The following is a 20,866-nucleotide window of genomic DNA, read 5'->3' as shown; positions in this document are numbered from 1 at the left end:
TTTTCTCTTTGTAAACTGATCAAAACATCAGATGTTGTCTTTTGTGCACCTTGAGAATGTGACATTCAGCAAAGGACTTACTTAAAAAAACACTGCCACAAAAAGCAGACTGTAAAATTCATCATGACGGGATCGGACCTGAAAGCAAGGCATAAATCCTTTTGCAACAATGAGCAATGGCAGTAGAAGGCTAATCAATCACAGCATGTTTCCAGAACGTGCCGCAGTTATTTCCTCAGTGATTTACATTCACTCTTTAGTCACAACAGAGTAAATGATGGCTATAAAAAGTGAGCCCTAACACTCGTGCCAGTTCATTGAGTAATGTCCGTGCTAACGGCCTTTCCTGGCTAACTTACTTTTGCCTTACCAGTTTACTGTCGCTCAGCTTTACACACTACTGAGAACTGTTTTGTTCCCTACCTTCTGTATGTACTATGTCCATTACCAACATGCCTGGGGTTGAAACTCCCATGGAATACATTTAAGAAAAGTGTTCAACCACCCTTTCAATAGCTCAAATCTATAAAATACAGGACATTTGAACTCCAATCATTTTTCTGTTTAAAGCCACAGTAAGAGTTAGCATATATCCTTCACAGATATTGAGTTCCCATATTTTTATTACCAAACTGCTTGTAGATATTCTAGTTCTTTTCATGAGGTTAAGAGCGTTAGTTCACTTGATCGCCAAAATATTTATGTGCCAATTCCAGACACCTCATGACAGGTAAGAGTCAAGTTCCAATTTTATGTATTTGCCCACTAAGTCCAAGACTTCAGAAAACTTTGTAGTACTAAAACACATGAATAACTTGATGCACAAACTGCATTTTGAAATGAAGCTTCTTAGCAAGAAAATGATCCTCAACTGAGTGTGACTTCAAATTAAAAGGCAAATATAAAACCTTTGTTCCAGGATCTTCACATATATTTTATAATGCATATAAAATGTTTTACTGAGTTGCCCAGGGAGGGAATTTCACAGAATACCAGAAAGGCATTTAGAGGACAGGGGCAGTACCTTTTCCACCACTGTCTCCTGCACAGTGCCATCACAATGCTTTTGCAAACAAACAATAACGTTCACTGAATTTAACTGGAGAGGTTATATGAAACACATACGAACAACTCGATATAGCATATAAATACTGTATAATACACTTACATAGTTTCAAAGTCAAGATAGTTTATTCAATGAGGTAGATAAAAATATCCAAAAGTAAAATCAAAAGTAAAGCATTTTCTAAACTGTCTACAGATTATGGATTTATAATGTATCTTTGAATTTATGTAGTCAATGTTAAATGTTTCCATAACTCGTCTATTCAAGCAGTTTTCAATGTTTAGTACACATATTAAAGATTTTTATTTAGGCAAAAGTAACCACTAAAAAGGTATAAAGCAAAATAATTCGTTTTATTTCTTAAATGCCTACGTATTTACAATCATAAAAATTTTCATGCATTATAACTTATGAGATACTACACTTTCAGTTATTAAAAATTAAAAATCTTAGGAAACCTGATTCAATTAAATTATAATGCAATGAATGGCTGATCAGAAAATATCAAGTTACTATTATTAGCTTAAGATTTTATCATAATCATGAACAGCATTTAACCATGAATACTTTCGTCTTACTTTTAAAACTATACTTATACTTTTTAGATTAAATCTCACATTGGGGCAATAAGACTTTACTGCAAATTATAGTCACATATGGAAGGGAGCTTTTAAATTCAAGGTTTCATTATGGTCCATAGTACAAAGATATATTTTCATGGGGGTTACATGATGGATAGCCAGCCAATGAAATATGCTAGCAGAGGGTAGTAAATTGCCCACTAAGCATGCACTGAACCAACAGACTAATTTAAAACATGGTAAGTCCTTGATTGTTGCCAGCTTTTCTACAAGGTTCAGGTTCTCAAAGGTCACTGAATTTTATAATTATCTCCAAACAATTTTCTTCATGGTCATTTAAGCTTTGTCTAAACAGCTGAGTATGTTGCCAAGCAACAATACCATCTCCTCTGCTTAATTCTGCTTCCAAAATAACTTCAGTGGCACCAGAAAAATCATGATAGGGGCGAAGAATTTTATCTGTTGGAAGAAAAAAAAAATAACATTTGCTTTTGAAACTTAAAGAAGACAAAGAGATAGTCTTGGAATGTATTTTATATTTTATATACCCTTACTTGGTAAAAATCAACCCTTAAAAAAATATATAAATACAAATTATTCTTTATGGAGGAAATGTGTCCTTTGAAACAAAGAAATGACTTTTCTTCTTCCATTTTTGTTCCACAATAAAAAACATAAGCCCTTCTACTAAAATGAGGTTATACAGATTTTAATTAAAAAAACTCTTTTTCTGTAATAGCATGAATAACTCTTGGGTATGAAAAACTCAGAACTATATCTCAAATAAGGACAATTACTCTTCAGAGTATTAAATACACAATGCCTGATGAACTCTCCAGTCAAACGCTTACCTCCTGACAGTTCCACTTGGGCTGTATCAGAGCGCAACTTCCACTGAATTGTTCCGGTCTCAAAGGTCTGGCTACTTGTCCTAATGGAAATGCTATTTACTTTCAGGCCTACTGACCCAGACTCAAACTTCCAGGAAATATGAGCATAAGATGATCCTTCCTTTCGGGCTAAATATACCTACAGAGTGGGAGGAAAAAAGGAATTGTTAGAAATAATAGTGTAGAAAACCTAGATAGTCAGAGTCTTCTTATCACAGGGTAATGGGTATTAGAAACCTAATTTTTCCTCACTGAAAAAATTTTTGCTAACATTTAAAATTTTTTATTAGTTTTTCTGACAGTTATTTTTGGCTGTAGAAGACAGATATTATTTAAATACAGGTAGCCCAACAAGTACACCCTTAAAGGAAGGGCTGCATACTAACAAAATTTTGGTAAATCATATTCATTTTTCTTCCCCCCCTGAAGCTGGAAACGGGGAGGCAGTCAGACAGACTCCCGCATGCACCCAACTGGGATCCACCCGGCACGCCCACCAGGGGGCACTGTTCTGTTGTGACCAGAGCCAGTCTAGCGCCTGAGGCAGAGGCCATGGAGCCATCCTCAGCTCCAATGGAGCCTTGGCTGCAGGAGGGGAAGAGAGAGACAGAGAGGAAGGAGAGGGGGAGGGGTGGAGAAGCAGATGGGCGCTTTTCCTGTGTGCCCTGGCCAGGAATCGAACCCGGGACTCCCACACGCCAGGCCGACGCTCTACCACTGAGCCAACCGGCCAGGGCCAAATCATATTCATTTTTAAATTAATAAGTCCAGCTATTTAAAGTAAACTTTATGACAAATCATGATAAAAATAAAGAGTTCTTTAAAAGCAATTATTTCTTAATTTCTCTTCTTTTCAAAGTCTGGATTTTCAGATAAGCTTTCCTGGAGTGAGATGGGCCATATCCTCTAAATGAAAAAATAAAATAAAGTAAAATAAAATACCCAGTCACTGCAAAGTACTGGTTGAATAAAAGGTGATATCCAGGCTTGCCTTCTCAATAGTGCCGCCTCCATTCCTTCACCATCAATGCCTTACCACTCTGAATCTGTACTGTTTCAGACATCCAAGTTTACTGGCTGCTTGCAGACGACCTCCACTCATACTTTTATCTACACTCTTAAAAAGGATGACACGAAAACTGATCTCCGGCCACGGTCTCTCCCAGGCACCTGCACACACCCAGGCTCGAAACCTGAGGATCTATTTAATCATTAATCCTTCGTGTCCAAACTCCTCACAAGAATCTATGCATTAAAAAAAATAAACCTTGAGGAAACTAAGCCCTTTCTTCATTTACACTGCACGTACTACTACAGTGAGGACATTATGCTCATCTTTCTGCAAATGCCTAATTAAAGCTTTTAAAATCCTGCTTCCTTCATATCACTTGCCTGGTCTAGAATGTACAGCTAGCCCCTGGCTCTCGCACTAAGTCCAAACTTTCAGCTTTCTTGGTCCTCCAGAATTTTATCCCGCCTTGAACTGCCAATATTCCCTTCCTCAAATGTAACTAGTTTATTTTTGGTGTTCTTGGATGACCAAACCAAAGCTCCGTAGGGAACGTGTTCTAAATACACAGGATTTTAAAAATACTGCTTAAATATTAAAAATTTGTGCACACATACATATGCTTTTAGAAATGTCAAATCTACATCTCAGGGACAAGTAGCTGGAAGTACCACAGAAAACACAAGCATGAAAATGTCCTACTCCACGTCGAGTCATCACGTTAAAAAAAAAATCGCTGCTAGCATTCTACTGATATTCTGTCCTACTCCTGGTTAATTTTGTCAGTCAATCTAATTTCAAAGTTTTTAAAATCAGTGAGCTAAAGACTGTAAAACAACTAAACAACCTCCATCCAAGGAAACTGATTTCAGCTCCTCCGGCTACATGGGTATAATCAGCTGTTGTCCGGGACGACAACCCTCGATGTACGGAACTGTCAACTGCTCCAGTGTCGTTCAGGGCAGCCTCACTGCAACATCCTCCAATGCTCACGTGTTCCTACGCTTGCGCCTCTTACAGCTGTTTGTAAGGAGAACCTGTGCTCAGAATTGCGCCAATGCTTCCTGGGGGTTGTCAGTTCCAACTACCCTCAACTACCAGCCCCCCATAGCTTAACTAGGCCTTCAAAGAAGTGGCTAGCAAAGGACATTACCCGGAGAAGACGATCCCAACAGCACGGTTACAGGAAGAAAGGGTGTTGGAAGGACTAAGACTGAGGGGAGACATTCTCAAGACAGAAATACATTCAAATTCATATCTTAGTATATACTTCTATGTAAAGGACTCTTAGAGCTCAGTAGTTTCAATGTCCCCCCCAAAAGGGTGGGTAGAAAATATGATAAGCTGAAGTCAGGTTAACTTCAAATTTCCAGCTTCCCCCAAGAACTGTTTTAATTGTACCATGTGGCTCTGGGCCAGAACTGTGGTTTTAATTGTCATAGCAGGTTTATACTGGTTGTTAAAATGTCTGAGAGAATTGTTTATCCTAAGACTTAATATTTTTTCAATTCTGAAGGCATCAGCTTTTAAGACTCTAAACAGTTAAAGGACAAAATGGATCATCATTGAATTCATAAATGCTTAACAGTCCAACATACTGTGAGCAAATAAAAGGTCTCAGACTGAAGAAACGGTATGTGGGGAGAAAACAGACCCTATATATATACATGGAACATTCTTTTTTTTTTTTTTTTTTTTTTGTATTTTTCTTAAGCTGGAAACGGGGAGGCAGTCAGACAGACTCCCACATGCGCCCGACCGGGATCCACCCGGCACGCCCACCAGGGGGCGATGCTCTGCCCATCCCGGGCGTTGCTCTGTCGCAGCCAGAGCCATTTTAGCACCTGAGGCAGAGGCCACAGAGCCATCCTCAGCGCGCCAGTCAACTTTGCTCCAATGGAGCCTCGGCTGCCGGAGGGGAAGAGAGAGACAGAGAGGAAGGAGAGGGGGTGGGGTGGAGAAGCAGATGGGCGCCTCTCCTGTGTGCCCTGGCCGGGAATCGAACCTGGGACTCCTGCACGCCAGGCTGACACTCTACCACTGAGCCAACCAGCCAGGGCCCACATGGAACATTCTTATCAGATCTTTCACAGAATATATTCTGTCCCGAGCATTTCAACTCAGCCTTTATGTGAATACTCAGTTTGGTAATTTGAAATGTACCAGAATAAGATTTATATAAACCTCCAAATGTGGTCCTGTAGATGCATAACCACAGAACAAGAATTTTAATTTATTTAGGAGAACAGACTGTAAGCTCTCATATATTCAATTTTTTTGTTAAGACCCCCCCCTCCCCAAGAAAAGCACTCTTGTAACTGTTACGTGTACCTAGCTTCTTGAAGTTATGGTAGACAACATTTAGCCTCTTGGCTTTTAAAATTCATAGGTGTCATTATCATGTATGGTTCTAAATGCTCATTTTTGCAACTTATGGGACTACTAAGAGGTGAGTGCTGCTACACCTACTTTAGCAGTGGTGAAATTACAGAAGTCATGGAGTTTTTCTCCTACAGACCGAATCTATACAGCACCCCCCAGTGACCCACCCTTACCCCTCTCTGACATCTGTAAGGACATGTAGGAATATCACAACCTGTGGGTGGGAATAAGGCCCGTGTGTCTGTGGCTTGAAGTCTAAGTTACATCACTCACAATGTACACGAATGAAACTTGGCCTTTGGATTCTAGCTATAACCTCTATTTTCAAGAACAATTTACATGTCAGCTTTTTTATGTAGTTCACATTCTACAGAAAATACTCACTTGAGATTTCCTAAGCACTACTACATGCCAGGCTGGTTTGCCTGCTGGTGTGAATTCCTGGAGGGTTGGTTTCTACTGCACTATTTGCAGGTGTTCTCTAGAGTGCTCTAAGAATTATTCTTCTGCTTAGGCTACTAGGGTTAACTCTGATTCAGTTCACTGTACAGCAGGCGCCCTGTGAAATTATTCTTCTGCTTAGGCTACTAGGGTTAACTCTGATTCAGTTCACTGTACAGCAGGTGCCCTGTGAAATTATTCTTCTGCTTAGGCTACTAGGGTTAACTCTGATTCAGTTCACTGTACAGCAGACGCCCTGTGGTCAATCATTCCTACAGGTTTCCAGCAGAGCAGTTGTATTTTGAGAGATCTTAATTTAATACTGGTAAACTGGGGCTGCTCATGAATCTTCTTTCTGGTTACTCCACTTTATCACTAAAATCAAGCATGAATCACTCACTGTCTGTCCCCACTGCTTCTCACTTTTTCTATTTGCAGCCTCTGGAACTGACCTCTGGATCACCAGAGGGATCATGTCCTTTCCTTGCCTGAACTCTCTCATGGATTCCTATTCCGTAACTGCCAGGGAATCCACATTCCTGGGGCCTGACCACTGTGCGCCTCCCTACTCCCATTTCTCACTATTCTGCCCCATATTTCGTACTACCTAACTCTTCCCAGGACACACCCGGCGTTTCTCTCCTCAGTGCTTTTGCATATGCTATTTCTCATGCCCCCAAACACCCTCCCCTTCTAGATCTGGCCCTTCCACTGAGAAACTCCCCCTCTTCCTTCTCTTCCGAAAGCCATCTCAGATACTACTCCTGCAAGGTCTTCTCTTTTTTTTAAAAAAAATTTTTAAAAGACTTTATTTATTCATTTTAGAGAGGAGAGAGAGAAAGAGAGAGAGAGAGAGAGAAGTGAAGAGCAGGAAGCATCAACTCTCATATGTACCTTGACCAGGCAAGCCCAGGGTTTTGAACCGGCGACTTAAGCATTCCAGGTTGACGCTTTATCCACTGCACAGCCACAGGCCAGGCCCACAAGGTCTTCTCTCAAGAAGGGACAATAGCTCTTCCTTCTGTCCTCTCGCTTATAGCATCCTATGCTTCTAGCATTTACCTTACTAAACAGTTGGTCCATGCATCCTTCTCTTACACTAGTCTATGCTCACCCTGGGGCTTGCCTCTTAATTAATTCAACATTATACATCTAAGTGCCAAGTGCAATGTTTGACAATGTGCATGTTTCCTGAATGACTAAATGAATTAATTCTTGACATAACTGCATACATAAAGAAGTGCTAAAATGACTCTAGAGACAAAGAGAATGATAAAATTGCTCTAAAATGCAAAGTATCAAAGAACATCCAAGGGACAGTTCGAGTGAAGACAGGGTTTACTACGGTGGCCTGCAGAGCCCTAGGGCTCTGTAGAATTTATGCCACATACACTCAATTGTTCTTTTCTACATTCACCAAACTTCACTAATCACTTTTTTATAGATTGATAGATAAATGTACTACTGATAGTAGTACAAGAGTGAGTAGAAAAAAACAAGGCCTCTGCTTGGGTAATGTTTACAATCTAGAAGCAAGAGACAAATAATCTCTTTTCACACATATCTGTTGAATAAATGTCATCGAGGAGAGGTACATGGTATAGTAAGTCAATAAGGGGGAAGTGAATCCAGTCAGCTGGGACTGGAGGGAGTAAGGTATAAACCAAATTCTAAGGACAAGACTAAGTTAATCTAACAGAAAAGAAAGCCCAGGAGGTTCTGCGGAGCGCAGAAGGTGGGCAGGGCAGTTACAGCGCAGGCAGCTGGGAAGCAGCATGGCACAGGCCAGAGGAGAAGGCAAGGCCAGACTGGGAAGAGACCTGAAAGTTTGGAAAAGTTTTTATGGCGACAACATAGAGAGAATATCATTGAAAAACGAGGGCAGATACAGGGAGACTAGTTGGGAAACGATGAACATCCCTTTTATCAAGGTGTTATCACTTGCCTCCTAAAAAGTATACTAGTCTTCTTGGCTTAGCTTTTCATATTCCTTTCAAATCCACACATCGATGAAGAACGTACTTGCTAAGTAGGACAGTGCAGTGAGCCCCCGCTCCCGGAGGCTACTTCTCTGCGAGAGTGGGACTCTGTTCTAATAATGCGAGAGCAGGCTGTATGGGCTGTGCCTTGATTCCAGGCTGGAGACTACTGAGGAAAGGCGTAGTGAGAAACAGGCTTGAGAAATAGTCACGGTGAAGGTATTGAGTACAAGGTGGCAGTTACAAACAGTCACAGGGCTGTAAAGTACGGCATAGGGAACAATAGAGTCACTAATACTGTAATCCTGTCTATGGTGCTAGGTGGGTACTAGACCTAAAGGGGGGATCACTCAGTAAACTATACAAGTGTCTAACCACGATACTGTATACAACACCCGAAACCAATATAACACTGAGTGTCAACTGTAATGTGCAAATTAAAAAATTAAATAGAAAAACCATGCTGCTTCTATTGAGTGTAGCTAGACCAGTGTTCGGCCAACTCATTAGTCAACAGAGCCAAATATCAACAGTGCAACGATTGAAATTTCTTTTGAGAGCCAAATTTTTTAAACTTAAACTATATAGGTAGGTACATTGTTATTAACTTAACTAGGGTACTCCTAAGCTGGCCTTTGCACCCACACTCAAGGGGCCAAAGAGCCGCATGTGGCTGGCGAGCCGTGGTTTGCTGACCACTGAGCTGGACACTTCCCTAACTGGGGACATGCTGCTACAGAACCCAAAGTACTAATTCAGGGAGAAAATGCAAGTTTTGTTTTGTTTTTGCATTTTTCCGAAGCTGGAAACGGGGAGGCAGTCAGACAGACTCCCGCATGCGCCCGACCGGGATCCACCCGGCATGCCCACCAGGGGGCGATGCTCTGCCCATCTGGGGCACTGCTCTGTTGTATCCAGAGCCATTCTAGTGCCTGAGGCAGAGGCCACAGAGCCATCCTCAGCGCCCGGGCCATCTTTGCCCCAATGGAGCTTCGGCTGCGGGAGGGGAAGAGAGAGACAGAGAGGAAGGAGAGGGGGAGGGGTGGAGAAGCAGATGGGCACTTCTCCTGTGCACCCTGGCCAGGAATTGAACCTGGGACTCCTGCACGCCAGGCCGACGCTCTACCACTGAGCCATCCGGCCAGGGCCAAAAGTTCAAGTTTTGATGGCACTATATTACTTCTGAGCTATTAGTCTCTACAATATAGTAGAGATTCTAATATTTTTCATCATTTGGCACTAAATATTGTAACTGAAAACTAATTCATTCAACTTCTAAAATATGCTCTTTGTAAAAGTATATCAAGGCAGAAACTTTATTTCAGTAGGAGCCTTTTTTCATTTAATGGCCTTTATGTCTCATTTACATTATTTAAATCTTTCTCACACAACACACCCTCTCTGGACACAAAGCTCTATTTAGAAATCTCAAAACATGCCGAGTACTCCAGCTTTTGCCCTGCTGTCCCCTTGCCATGAACACCTACTCATCCTTCAGCGTCCAGCTCCAAAGTTTCCTGCCTTGTGGAGCCGTGCCCAGAATCCCAGAGCCAGAGCGGATTGCCCCTGCCTCGGTGTTTCCATAGTGATGTGTTGATACCCTTGTTATAGCACTCTCCATCATGGTTACGATTGCTGTTTCTCTTTGCTTTCTCCTCAGGCTGTGAGAACAGAAAGTGTACCCTCATCGTGTTCTCCATGCAGCCGAGAGCAATGCCTAGCACAGCAGGCACTCAGTAAATGCTTGTGATGAACCAACGAGTGAATAACACAAAGGAGAACTAGGCCAGACGGCAGACCCACTTCCCTGCACGTCCTGTTCTCTGCAACGCAGCACAACTTCTACCATTCCTTTCTCATTGACAGTGCTGTTAGGGAAAATGGCATGCTAGACCTGTTTAGTCCTTGGGTAAAAAAACATCTATTTTTGTTCACAAAAACGTTTAGGCTAAGGATAGTCTTCTAGAAGAAGTTCAGCACCTCCTATCAACTATATAATCAATTAAATACAGATTAAAAATTTAAATTTTATCTAGTTTTATTTTTTATGCCCTTCTTTAAAAAAGAAAATTCCTAAATCTATAATTTTAATAATGCTGTAAGTTACTCTTGGTTTAATACAAAAAGATCACCAAAATAAGTTTTACAACAAAAATTTATGATTAGGGGGGAGCAGGAACTTCATCTCTGTATGTCTTCTGTACTCTGATTAATTACTGCCTAGTACAGTGATAAGCACACACACAGTAGATGCTCATAACACCCGCAGCTGTTAATCTGTGACTCACTCTTTACTCTATCCAATGTCTTACAAGTGAACAACTCCCTTCCCATTCAAACATTTGGCAAGTTAACTTTAAAAGCACCCTATGAGTTCACTAACTCCTATGAAAACCTGTCAGTAAAATGGTTAGATCTACTGAGGTCACCTGAATAGCTTTGAGTTTATTTTTGACGCTTTGTCTACAGGGTAGGGCAGATTAAAAGCAAGGCCTCTTACTTGTTACAGATAACATGTGACAACAATATGCAAGGTGGCATGAAAAACTACTATAGTTCTAGTAACCCATTCCTTTATTCTTTAAGACAGAGTAGAAATAACTAATATTACTGCTTATCTATCCACATTATGAAATGAAAGTTTGTGAAATGGTTAGCTCTTTGCCTGTATTAGGCAATCAATACATATCTGTGAGAAAAATAACAATAACTTTATATATTTATGCAAAAATTAGTCACATGCATTGGTCATATACTTAATCATACTTTCCCACAAGGGCATTAAGTTCAGCCTCTTTGATGAAAAAATAAAGATACTTGTTATAAACGCACAAATTTCCTACTGTCTCTTAAGTGCTGGGAACAGAATTTTCTTTTACAGGTTTTAAGGAATACTAAAAGCAATTTTGACATATCTGTTTTCACATTATGCATAACTGAAAAATGAAGCCAATCTGTATCTGTTTAAACAATGCCAAAGGTTTTAAACAGTTTCATGCATTAAGTTACCATGTTCCAGTCTGTTTCAACTTTTCTGAATATGGATTCCATTTTCCACACACCGTTTTCCCATCCAGAAATGGTCTCATTATTATTTGAAACTCGAACATAATGATCTTTCACAATATTATAACAAAGGTGAAGCTGTTTAGAAATCTTCTCATTTTCAGAAGGGATGAACACGGTTTCTTTTTTCTGAAAAAAAAAAAAAAAAAGCAGAATTAGTTTCCCAAGGTAATGAAAGATATATGTATCTATAAATCTGGGAAGAGGGAGGGGAGCGGGTAGGGGGGAAGAGAAGAAGAGAGAGACTGCTATGTATAATGGTTTCAACTTGAATGAAAAATTAGTGCCACTGAACAATTCAGAAAATATTTTATAGATTAAACATAATGAATATAATGTTGATAGAGCATCAACTACTACAAGACAGAAAAGATCTCTAAATAATAGCTCTGACTTATATTTTTATGATTCTGTGCTCACCTAAATTCATTTATTTTTCTTCATTTCCATCATTACCGTCTTCTATTATCACTATCTCCTAAAACTGACTCCCAGCTTTCAGGTTTTACCCCTTCTGTCCATGCTCCACATAGTAATGAAAGTGATTTTTATAAAAAGTCAATTGTGATATGCCATTTCCTTGCTTACCTCACTGCGCTGACTTCCACTGCACTTCAACACTAACCCTTTACCAGCACCGACAGGGCCCTCCATCACCTGTGCTTGCCTGCTTCTCCAACCAGATCTCGTGTTCCTCTTCCCTTGTGTCTCTGATCCCACCATAGTACTTCAGCACTAACCCTTTACCAGCACCGACAGGGCCCTCCATTGCCTGTGCTTGCCTGCTTCTCCAACCAGATCTCGTGTTCCTCTTCCCTTTTGTCTCTGATCCCACCATAGTACTTTTCATTTAGTTCTTCAAAAAGGCCCGGCTTGCTTCTGCCTCAGGGCCTTGACACGTCTCTGCTGTCTGAAATGCTGTTCTTCCCACTTTTCACATATTTCATTCTCTCCCATCTTTCGAGCCTCAAGCTAGACATTTCCTCAGAGTGTCCCTTCCTGATCCCCTAAGGTAGCAGAGTGCCTGGGAGCTTGAAACAATCATCTGCATGTGTGCAATTACTACAAAAGCTCATGTTTTACTTTAAAATTCCAGGCAAACTGTATACTCTAGCCTCAAATAATCCGTGGTTGTTTTAATACAGAACAGCCCTCAGAAACCCTAAACTCACGGAGTAAATCTCAAGTTTGAGAAAGATGCTATATTTCTAAGGTCTTTACGTGTCACTGACACAATGGTCCCTCTCCCTTAGACATGGGCATAGCAGCATTCTGGACCAGATCATTCTTTCCCGGGGGTCAGGGGCTAACCTGTCCTTGCAGGTTGGTTAGCAGCACCCCAGACCTCTGCCCACTTGATGCCAGTGGCATCCCTCCGCCCAAGTGCAACCACCAAATATGTCTAGAAACTGCCCATGTCTCTTGGAAGGCCAAATCATTCATTCGCCTCTGCAGAGCCACTACTTTAGTCTGTGTGCATGTTTTGCTACAGTGTTTACTAATCAGTCAGGATAGTAGGCAATGCTTTTGTTGTTAAACACTGGGTACTACGTATTATGCAGTATATAAAAACTACAAATGTACAAAAATCAGTAAGAATATATATATATTTTTTTATTTAATTTTTAATTTAATTTTATTTATTCATTTTAGAGAGGAGAGAGAGAGGGAGAGAGAGAGAGGGAGAGAGAGACAGGGGAGAGGAGCTGGAAGCATCAACTCCCATATGTGCCTTGACCAGGCAAGCCCAGGGTTTCGAACCGGCGACCTCAGCATTTCCAGGTCGACACTTTATACACTGCGCCACCACAGGTCAGGCTAATTTAATTTTATTTATTCATTTTTAGAGGAGAGAGAGAGAGACAGAGAGGGATAGAGAAAGAGACAGAGAGAGAGAGAAGGGGGGAGGAGCTGGAAGCATCAACTCCCATATGTGCCTTGACCAGGCAAGCCCAGGGTTTCGAACCGGCGACCTCAGCATTTCCAGGTTGATGCTTTATCCACTGCGCCACCACAGGTCAGGTAAGAATATATATCTTAGAGACAGAAAGAAAAAATAATTATATGTATGTATGTGTGTGTATATATATATCACTGTATTATGTGTACACATAATCACTGTATTATGTCCACACATATTATGAATACACCAAATCACTGTCAGAATTGCAAAATAATGTTATATGTATAAATAAGAAAATAATTCCCTAGTAGAACCTGTGAATATTACTGCCATAAAAGTAAAATAGAAGCAGTTTATTATTTTTAGAAACTGGTATTATAAGTTAGTGTACTTACACTTCAAAACAAGCATGTACCAACAAAGATATTTCAGAGTGGACAAAGCCAAGATGAAATAAAATTTAAAGTGGCATTATCCGCCTAACCAGGCAGTGGTGCAGTGGATACAGAGTTGGCCTGGGACGCAGAGGACCCAGGTTTGAAACCCCAATGTTGCTGGCTTGAGCATGGGCTTGTTAGTTCGAGCGTGAGATCCTAGACATGACCCTCTAGTCACTGGCTTGAGTCCAAAGGTCACTGGCTTGAGCAAGGGGTCACTGGCTCTGCTGGTGCCCCCCCTGCCATGGCCAAAGCACATATGAAAAAGCTATCAAGGAACAATTAAGATGCCACAAGAAAGAACTGATGCTTCTCATCTCTCTCCCTTCCTGTCTGTCCCTGTCTGCCCCAGTCCTGACCCTGGCCTCTCGCCCATTCTCAAATAAATTAATTAAAGTAGCATTAACGGCCCTGGCCGGTTGGCTCAGTGGTAGAGCGCTGGCCTGGCGTGCAGGAGTCCCGGGTTCGATTCCCGGCCAGGGCACACAGGAGAAGCGCCCATCTGCTTCTCCACCCCTCCCCCTCTCCTTCCTCTCTGTCTCTCTCTTCCCCTCCCGCAGCTGAGGCTCCATTGGAGCAAAGATGGCCCGGGTGCTGGGGATGGCTCTGTGGCCTCTGCCTCAGGCGCTAGAGTGGCTCTGGATGCAACACAGCGACGACCCAGAGGGGCAGAGCATCGCCCCCTGGTGGGCATGCCGGGTGGATCCTGGTTGGGCGCATGTGGGAGTCTGTCTGACTGCCTCCCCGTTTCCAGCTTCGGAAAAATGAAAAAAAAAAAAAGAGTAGCATTATCTACTACATGTTTTACAAAGGATAACTAATTGTTAAAGGGAAAAGAAAAATATATGTTACTAAATATATGTTATATGAAAAATACCATGTATGCAACTGAACAATCTGGAGTAAGAATGACATTAATATTACATAAAATCTTTTAAATCTAAGATTAAGATAAAACCATTCTTTCTGGAAATATCATCAGAGTTTTCTTCTTTTTCCAACTTATTTCAAGGTCTAGTTCCATAATTATTTAGGACTTACATTTCTCAACTGAACTTCAAAGTAAACATTTCTAAAGAGGAGAATGGTATTTTAAATCCATGGCCCTAATACAGTCTTCAGTAATTGAGAAATTAAAAAATAAATCCAAAAGGGGAAATAATCTGAGCCTCTGACCCAATTCATATTTTTAAATTTTAATCAACTTATATGCCATACAAGAGGAAGCACACCCATCCATAAAGAGAAAAAGAAATGAAGACCTAAATAATATCAATGTTTTAAATTGAACACAGCTGTGAATTAAATTAGCTCTTTTAAATTGGCTTCATTTAGATTTATACTTGTAACTTGCCCTGCGTCAGCAGTGATTTGAATTATTTGTTGAATTTAGATCTTACAATTCTATGCCTGAACCAATACGTCCAACTGTCAGCTAAAGATGCAGGGATAAATTAAAAAGCAAATAAAGTTACTGGGGATTATTTACCCCTTTTGAACATATTTCTTTACTGGAGAACAGAGTTGCAACAATGGCAAATTTAGAAAAAGTAGATATAAAAATTTAATTTGTTTTGAACTGTCAATATTGATACTGTGATAGGTTATTTTTCTTTCAAGCATTTTTCATTGCATATCATCTTAAACCTTCATATAAAATATACTGGTCACAAACATTAGGGGGTATTTTATTGCTTCATACTCATTTTGAAAGATCCCCTAATTTTTGCGAGCAGTATAGCTGGCATTCTCTCTTTTTCATGTTAGCAGTTCTAGTGATATGTAGTATTAATACATTGTGCTTTTAATTTGCATTTTGGTGATAATAAAGCTGAATACCTGTTCTTTACATTTATGGTGCTTGTGTAAGTCTTTCAAAATTAGATTTTAATGCGTTTAAAAAGAGTCCTGTTTTACCTTTTTTATATATGAAAATTTTATAGTGGGAAAATAATAGAATCTGGGTAATTCAGCTGATGAAAGTGATTATTTCTTGTTATATTCTTGCATATATCTGGTATTGGGTAGAAATTATTTCTGCTGGTGTGATTACTATTATGTCATCAAACTATTTTTATCTTTATTTTTTAAAATTCAGTGCGAGGAGGGGACACAGAGACAGATTCTTACATGCCTCCTGACCAGGATCCACCTGGCAAACCCACTAGGGGGCGATGCTCCACCCATCTGGGGCTCTTGCTCTGTTGCAACTGGAGCCATTTTTTAGTGCCTGAGGAGGAGGCCATGGAGCCATCCTCAGTGCCCGGGGCCAACTCACTCTCATTGAGCCATGGCTGCAGGAGGAGAGAAAAGAGGGAGCGAGAGAGAGAGAGAGAGAGAGAGAGAGAGAGAGAGAGAGAGCATGAGAGAGAGAGGTGACAGGGGGAGGGGTGGAGCAGATGGGCACTTCTCCTGTGTGCCCCGACTGGGAATCAAACCAGAGACATCCACATGCAGGACCGATGCTCTACCACTGAGCCAACCAGCCAGGGCCTGTCATCAAACTTATTTTAAGATACCTTTCAATCTCCCCAAATTAAATAATGAACAATGGAAATATAATGCCTACAGTTAGAGCCTAGCTGAAAACCTCTGTAATAAGACGTTAAGAAAGTACAATAGACTGTCCCTTGCCCTTAGGGATTTTAAAGTTGACACACTAGAAAATATGTGTATGCCCTGCATATCCCCAACTAAAATGTGTAAATATATTCACTGAAAACATGTATGTGAATGTTAACAGCAGCACAATTTTTAATAGCTAACACCTAGAAACAACCTAAAAAAATCAACAGTTGCATGGATAAATTATATGTGTATACACACACACACACACACACACACATATTCATAAAAGGCAATATTATACAGCAGAGTAAACATACCATAAACATGTAGCAACAAGTATGAATTAACAATTGTTGAAAGAAATTATCCACAAAAGGCTAAGTATATACACGATTATTCACCTAGAGCACAATTAATAGGCAAAACTAATTAGAAACCATGATAAGGGTTACTCTTAGGGTAGAAGGCAGTGACTAATAGGAAACTCATGGTTGTTTCTGAGCTTCTGATACTCTATTTTTTATTCTGGTTACATGGGTTACATGGGTCTCACTTTGTGAAAACTTGCTCAGCTGTATACTTATAATTTGTGCATTTCTGTAAATAGTTCAGTAAAAGTTACATTACACTCAAAACTTACATAAGGTAAATTTTAAAATCCTGTTTTAAAATGCTTTGCTAACTCAAATACGTGATGAGACTAATATCTTTTTTTGTGTGTGTGATGGAGGCAGAGACAGAGAGAGAGACAGAGAGAGAAACAGATAGGGACAGACAGACAGGAAGGGAGATGAGAAACATCAATTCTTCATTGCGGCACCTTAGTTGTTCATTGACTGCTTTCTCATATGTGCGTTGACTGGGGGGCTGCAGCAGACCGAGTGACCCTGTGCTCAAGCCAGCGACCTTGGGCTCAAGCTGGTGAGCCTCTCTCAAGCCAGATGAGCCCGCGCTCAAGCTGATGACCTTGGGGTCTTGAACCTGGGTCCTCCACATCCCAGTCCCACGCTCTATCCACTGCGTCACTGCCTGGTCAGGCGAGACTAATAATTCTTGTATGTGATTAGACTATGCCAGTCAATGATTCTCTTCAAATGTTTACATTTTTTAGTTATTAAGCTGAAAAATTAATGGCCAATGCATTTTCTTCACTAAATTAAAAGCACAGTATAGGAAGCAGGAAAGTGAGATTATCATGCTATAACAAATTCAGTACCTCTAGACCCATTTCACCTCGGGCTACTCTCCAAGCCACTGACCCAGATATTCTCCCACCAAGTTCTCCAGGTTTCGGGGTCTTGGGAGATATGAATTCAACAAGCTCCACAATGATCCTCTGGAGAAGTTCTTTTCTTCTGTTTTCGGACAAAGATATTTGCCTCTGCAATTCATGTTTTAAAAAGAAGTCATTAGGGTTAGGAAAATGTAGAGATCCATCTCTATGTAAGAACGTACTGAAAATATTTGTATCTTAAGGCAATCTTGAAAGAAGTAACAAACTTTAATTTCTTATGTATGATCATTTGGAAAATAAAATGAAAACTAGAAAGTTCAAAATAATTTTATAAAACTTATGTAAAAAAGATCATTTTATACATATATCCAACTCTCCATGACCTTTACTGTTCTAGATTTAAAATGATGGTATCAAACTATGTTTTTGGCCACAATAAACTAGCTTGTGTCAGACCAACTGTCCTGCTGAGAAAACCGAGAAGAGTAGAAAACATACACATAGACATACAAGTACAAACCCCTCTTTGAATGCAACAGAAAACCTCCAATGTAAACAGAACTGAAGAAGATCTCAAGAAGAAAACAAACCAAGGTGAACCAATTCCACGCCTCTCTCCCTGCCAGGGCTTCGCTAATTACTAACGGCAACGAGGAGCGCCTGAGACAGCAAGCACAAAATGCAGGCGAAATCACGGAGAAACAAAGCTGCATTTTTAGCAGGAACAAAGTGCTGGCCAGTAACGAGCTGGAGTTCAGAGCCTTCAAAGGTCAGGGGCTCTAGTAAATACTCCAGGCTTTCAGCTGAGGATCACTGAAGGGCTACACATAAGAATTCCAAATTCACTGACCACGTGAAGGTGACCCACCCCTATTCTAATTGCCTTCCAACAGCAAAACTAGTTGTTTGATTTTTAAATTATAAAAAGAAACCATAAAAGTATACAGTAAAATAAAATTTCAGTATTACTAAAGGGGCATAAAATAAAATCTGAATCTTCCCTCCTGTGCTCCTAGGTGTTCTTGGAAGTAATCATTATTAACAATCTCCTTTGCCTTGTTTCAGAAATTTCCATACTTGAACAAGTGTGACTGTGTTTGTGTGTAATTATATTTAAGACACAATAACTTGGACAAAGAAAACATACTTTTTGTCAAGTATTGTATATACTGAAATACTGTTTCACTGGACTTTAAGAGACCTGACAATTTAATGTAAAAAGTACAATATTTAAAATAGGTCATCAAAATTTTCAATTAACAAAAAGACATTTAACATATTAAAATATTTTTGCTTGCAAAAAAAGGCTAAAACTTTTAAATTTAAATGAGTTATGAACCAGCTCTTTATATAAAAAGTTCCAAATGTCCTCTCAAAAATGACAAATGCCCATCACCTACCTGCTTATTAAGTCCATTAATAGTTTCTCGAAGTAATTCTTCTTTAATCAGAGTTCTTCTAGAAATTACCTCTTCATGTTTACAAGAATATCGCCAAGTGACATCAACCACCTCAAATTACAGAATACAAATATTTAACAAGATTACAACCCATCAACCTTAACTACCTTGAATGTAATTCTTAAAGATAAATTTTTAAATATTAATCTTTGTTTAAAGTTTAAAAACCCACAGGGTAAAAACATAAAATATGTTTTTTATTCATTTTCTGACAGCCACACTTTCAAGAAAGACTGGGATAAGATGAAGTTTTCAGTCTACTAAGCTTTGTAAAACTTATCTCACAAAATTTAACAAATAGCAACAAAAGGGGCTAGAACAATTCATTATCCATATGCAAAACAATGAATTTCAATCTACAGCTTGGACTATATACAAAATTAACTCAAAATAGATCACAGACCCAAGTGTAAAATTAAAAGTATAAAACTAAAAGAAAACAAAGGAGCCCAACCAGGCAGTGGAGCAGTGGATAGAGCATCAGACAAGGATGCAGAGGACCAGGTTCGAAACCCCGAGGTTGCCGGTTTGAGTGAGGATTCATCTGGGTTGAGTGGGGGCTCACCAGCTTGAGTACGGGGTCGCTGGCTTGAGCATGGGATCACAGACACAACCCTATGGCCACTGGCTTGAGGACAAAGGTCACTGGCTTGATAAAGGGGTCAGCTGGAGCCCCCCCAATCAACGTACATATTTGAAAGCAACCAATGAACCACTAAAGTGACACAACTATGAGTTGATGCTTCTTTATCTCTCTCCCTTCCTGTCTGCCTGTCCCTATCTGCTCTCTCTCTCTCTCTCTGTCTCTGTCACCAGAAAAAAAGAAGAGAGAAAGTCATTGTGTTTTGGGTTAGGCAAACATTTCTTAGATACATTATCAAAGAGCATTACTCATAAAAGAACATATTGATAAACTGAACTTCATCAATTTCTTTTCTTCAAGGTTATTCAGAGAATGAAAAGATAAGCCACAGATAAGGAGAAATTTTTTTGCAAAGCATTTATCTAATAAAGGACTTGCATTCAGAATATATATATAAGGAACTCTCAAAACTCATCAATTAAAAAATAACCATTTAAAAAAAAGATGGGCAAGGAGGACACATGGATGGCAGAGAAGCACATAAAAAGATGCTCGGTATTATTTTTCATTCAAGAAATGCAAATGAAAACCACAGTGAGATAGCACAAAAGGGCTAGAAATAAAGAATGAGACCAGACTAAATGTCAGTTATCAAAGACACGGAGAAAGTGCAAACTCTCACATACTGCCGGTGAGAATATAAACAGTACAGTCACTTTGGAAAACAGTATAGCAGTTCCTTAAAAAGTTAAACATACACCTACCATGTGGTCCAGCCATTCCACTTCTAGGAATGTACCAAAGAGAAAAATATTGTATGCCCCGTATAAAAACTGTGCTGAATGTATATAACAGCTTTATTTGAAATAATGAAAAACTGGAAAGCAACCAAATGTACATCAGCAGGTGAATGCATAAACAAACCATGGTACATCCATACAATGGAATATTACTCAGCAATAAAAAGAAACCACTGTTGATACATGAAAACAAAATAATTACACTGAGTAAAAGAAACCAGACTATCACATCCCTTCCCCACCAAAAAGAGGATACACATGCTCCTTGACTTGTGATGGGGTTACAGCCCAATAAATCCATCATAAGTCGGAAGTATTCTAAGTTGAAAATGTACTTAATACCAAAACACTGTAGAATATTGGCAATTTCCCCTGTGGCTGAATAGGTTACTGGAGCCGCAGGTCGCTGACGCTGCCTAGAACCATGAGAAGATACTACATATCACTGGCCTAGAAAAAGATGAAAA

The 20,866-nt window shown here is 39.9% G+C and overlaps 1 protein-coding gene across 2 annotated transcripts in view; it reads right to left on the bottom strand.

The window, feature by feature from the left end:
* Positions 1–1,400: 1,400 nt before the first annotated feature.
* NGLY1 (N-glycanase 1) overlaps positions 1,401–20,866 on the bottom strand; it is a 54,756-nt gene continuing 35,290 nt past the window's right edge. The window contains exons 8-12 of one of the 2 annotated variants that reach the window (XM_066350846.1): positions 18,957–19,067; positions 17,539–17,703; positions 11,358–11,543; positions 2,499–2,676; positions 1,401–2,106 (exon numbers count right to left, since the gene is read on the bottom strand). In XM_066350846.1, coding sequence (XP_066206943.1) covers positions 1,931–2,106; positions 2,499–2,676; positions 11,358–11,543; positions 17,539–17,703; positions 18,957–19,067 — 816 coding nt within the window. In that variant the 3' untranslated portion in view covers positions 1,401–1,930. The remainder of the gene's footprint in view (positions 2,107–2,498; positions 2,677–11,357; positions 11,544–17,538; positions 17,704–18,956; positions 19,068–20,866) is intronic. The other variant, XM_066350847.1, reaches the window with a different exon arrangement.

This window comes from Saccopteryx leptura, chromosome 10 (genome assembly GCF_036850995.1).
Source record: "Saccopteryx leptura isolate mSacLep1 chromosome 10, mSacLep1_pri_phased_curated, whole genome shotgun sequence".
Taxonomy (NCBI): domain Eukaryota; kingdom Metazoa; phylum Chordata; class Mammalia; order Chiroptera; family Emballonuridae; genus Saccopteryx; species Saccopteryx leptura.
The sequence above is the reverse complement of the archived record's forward strand: the minus strand, read 5'-3'. Positions and strand labels throughout refer to the sequence as shown.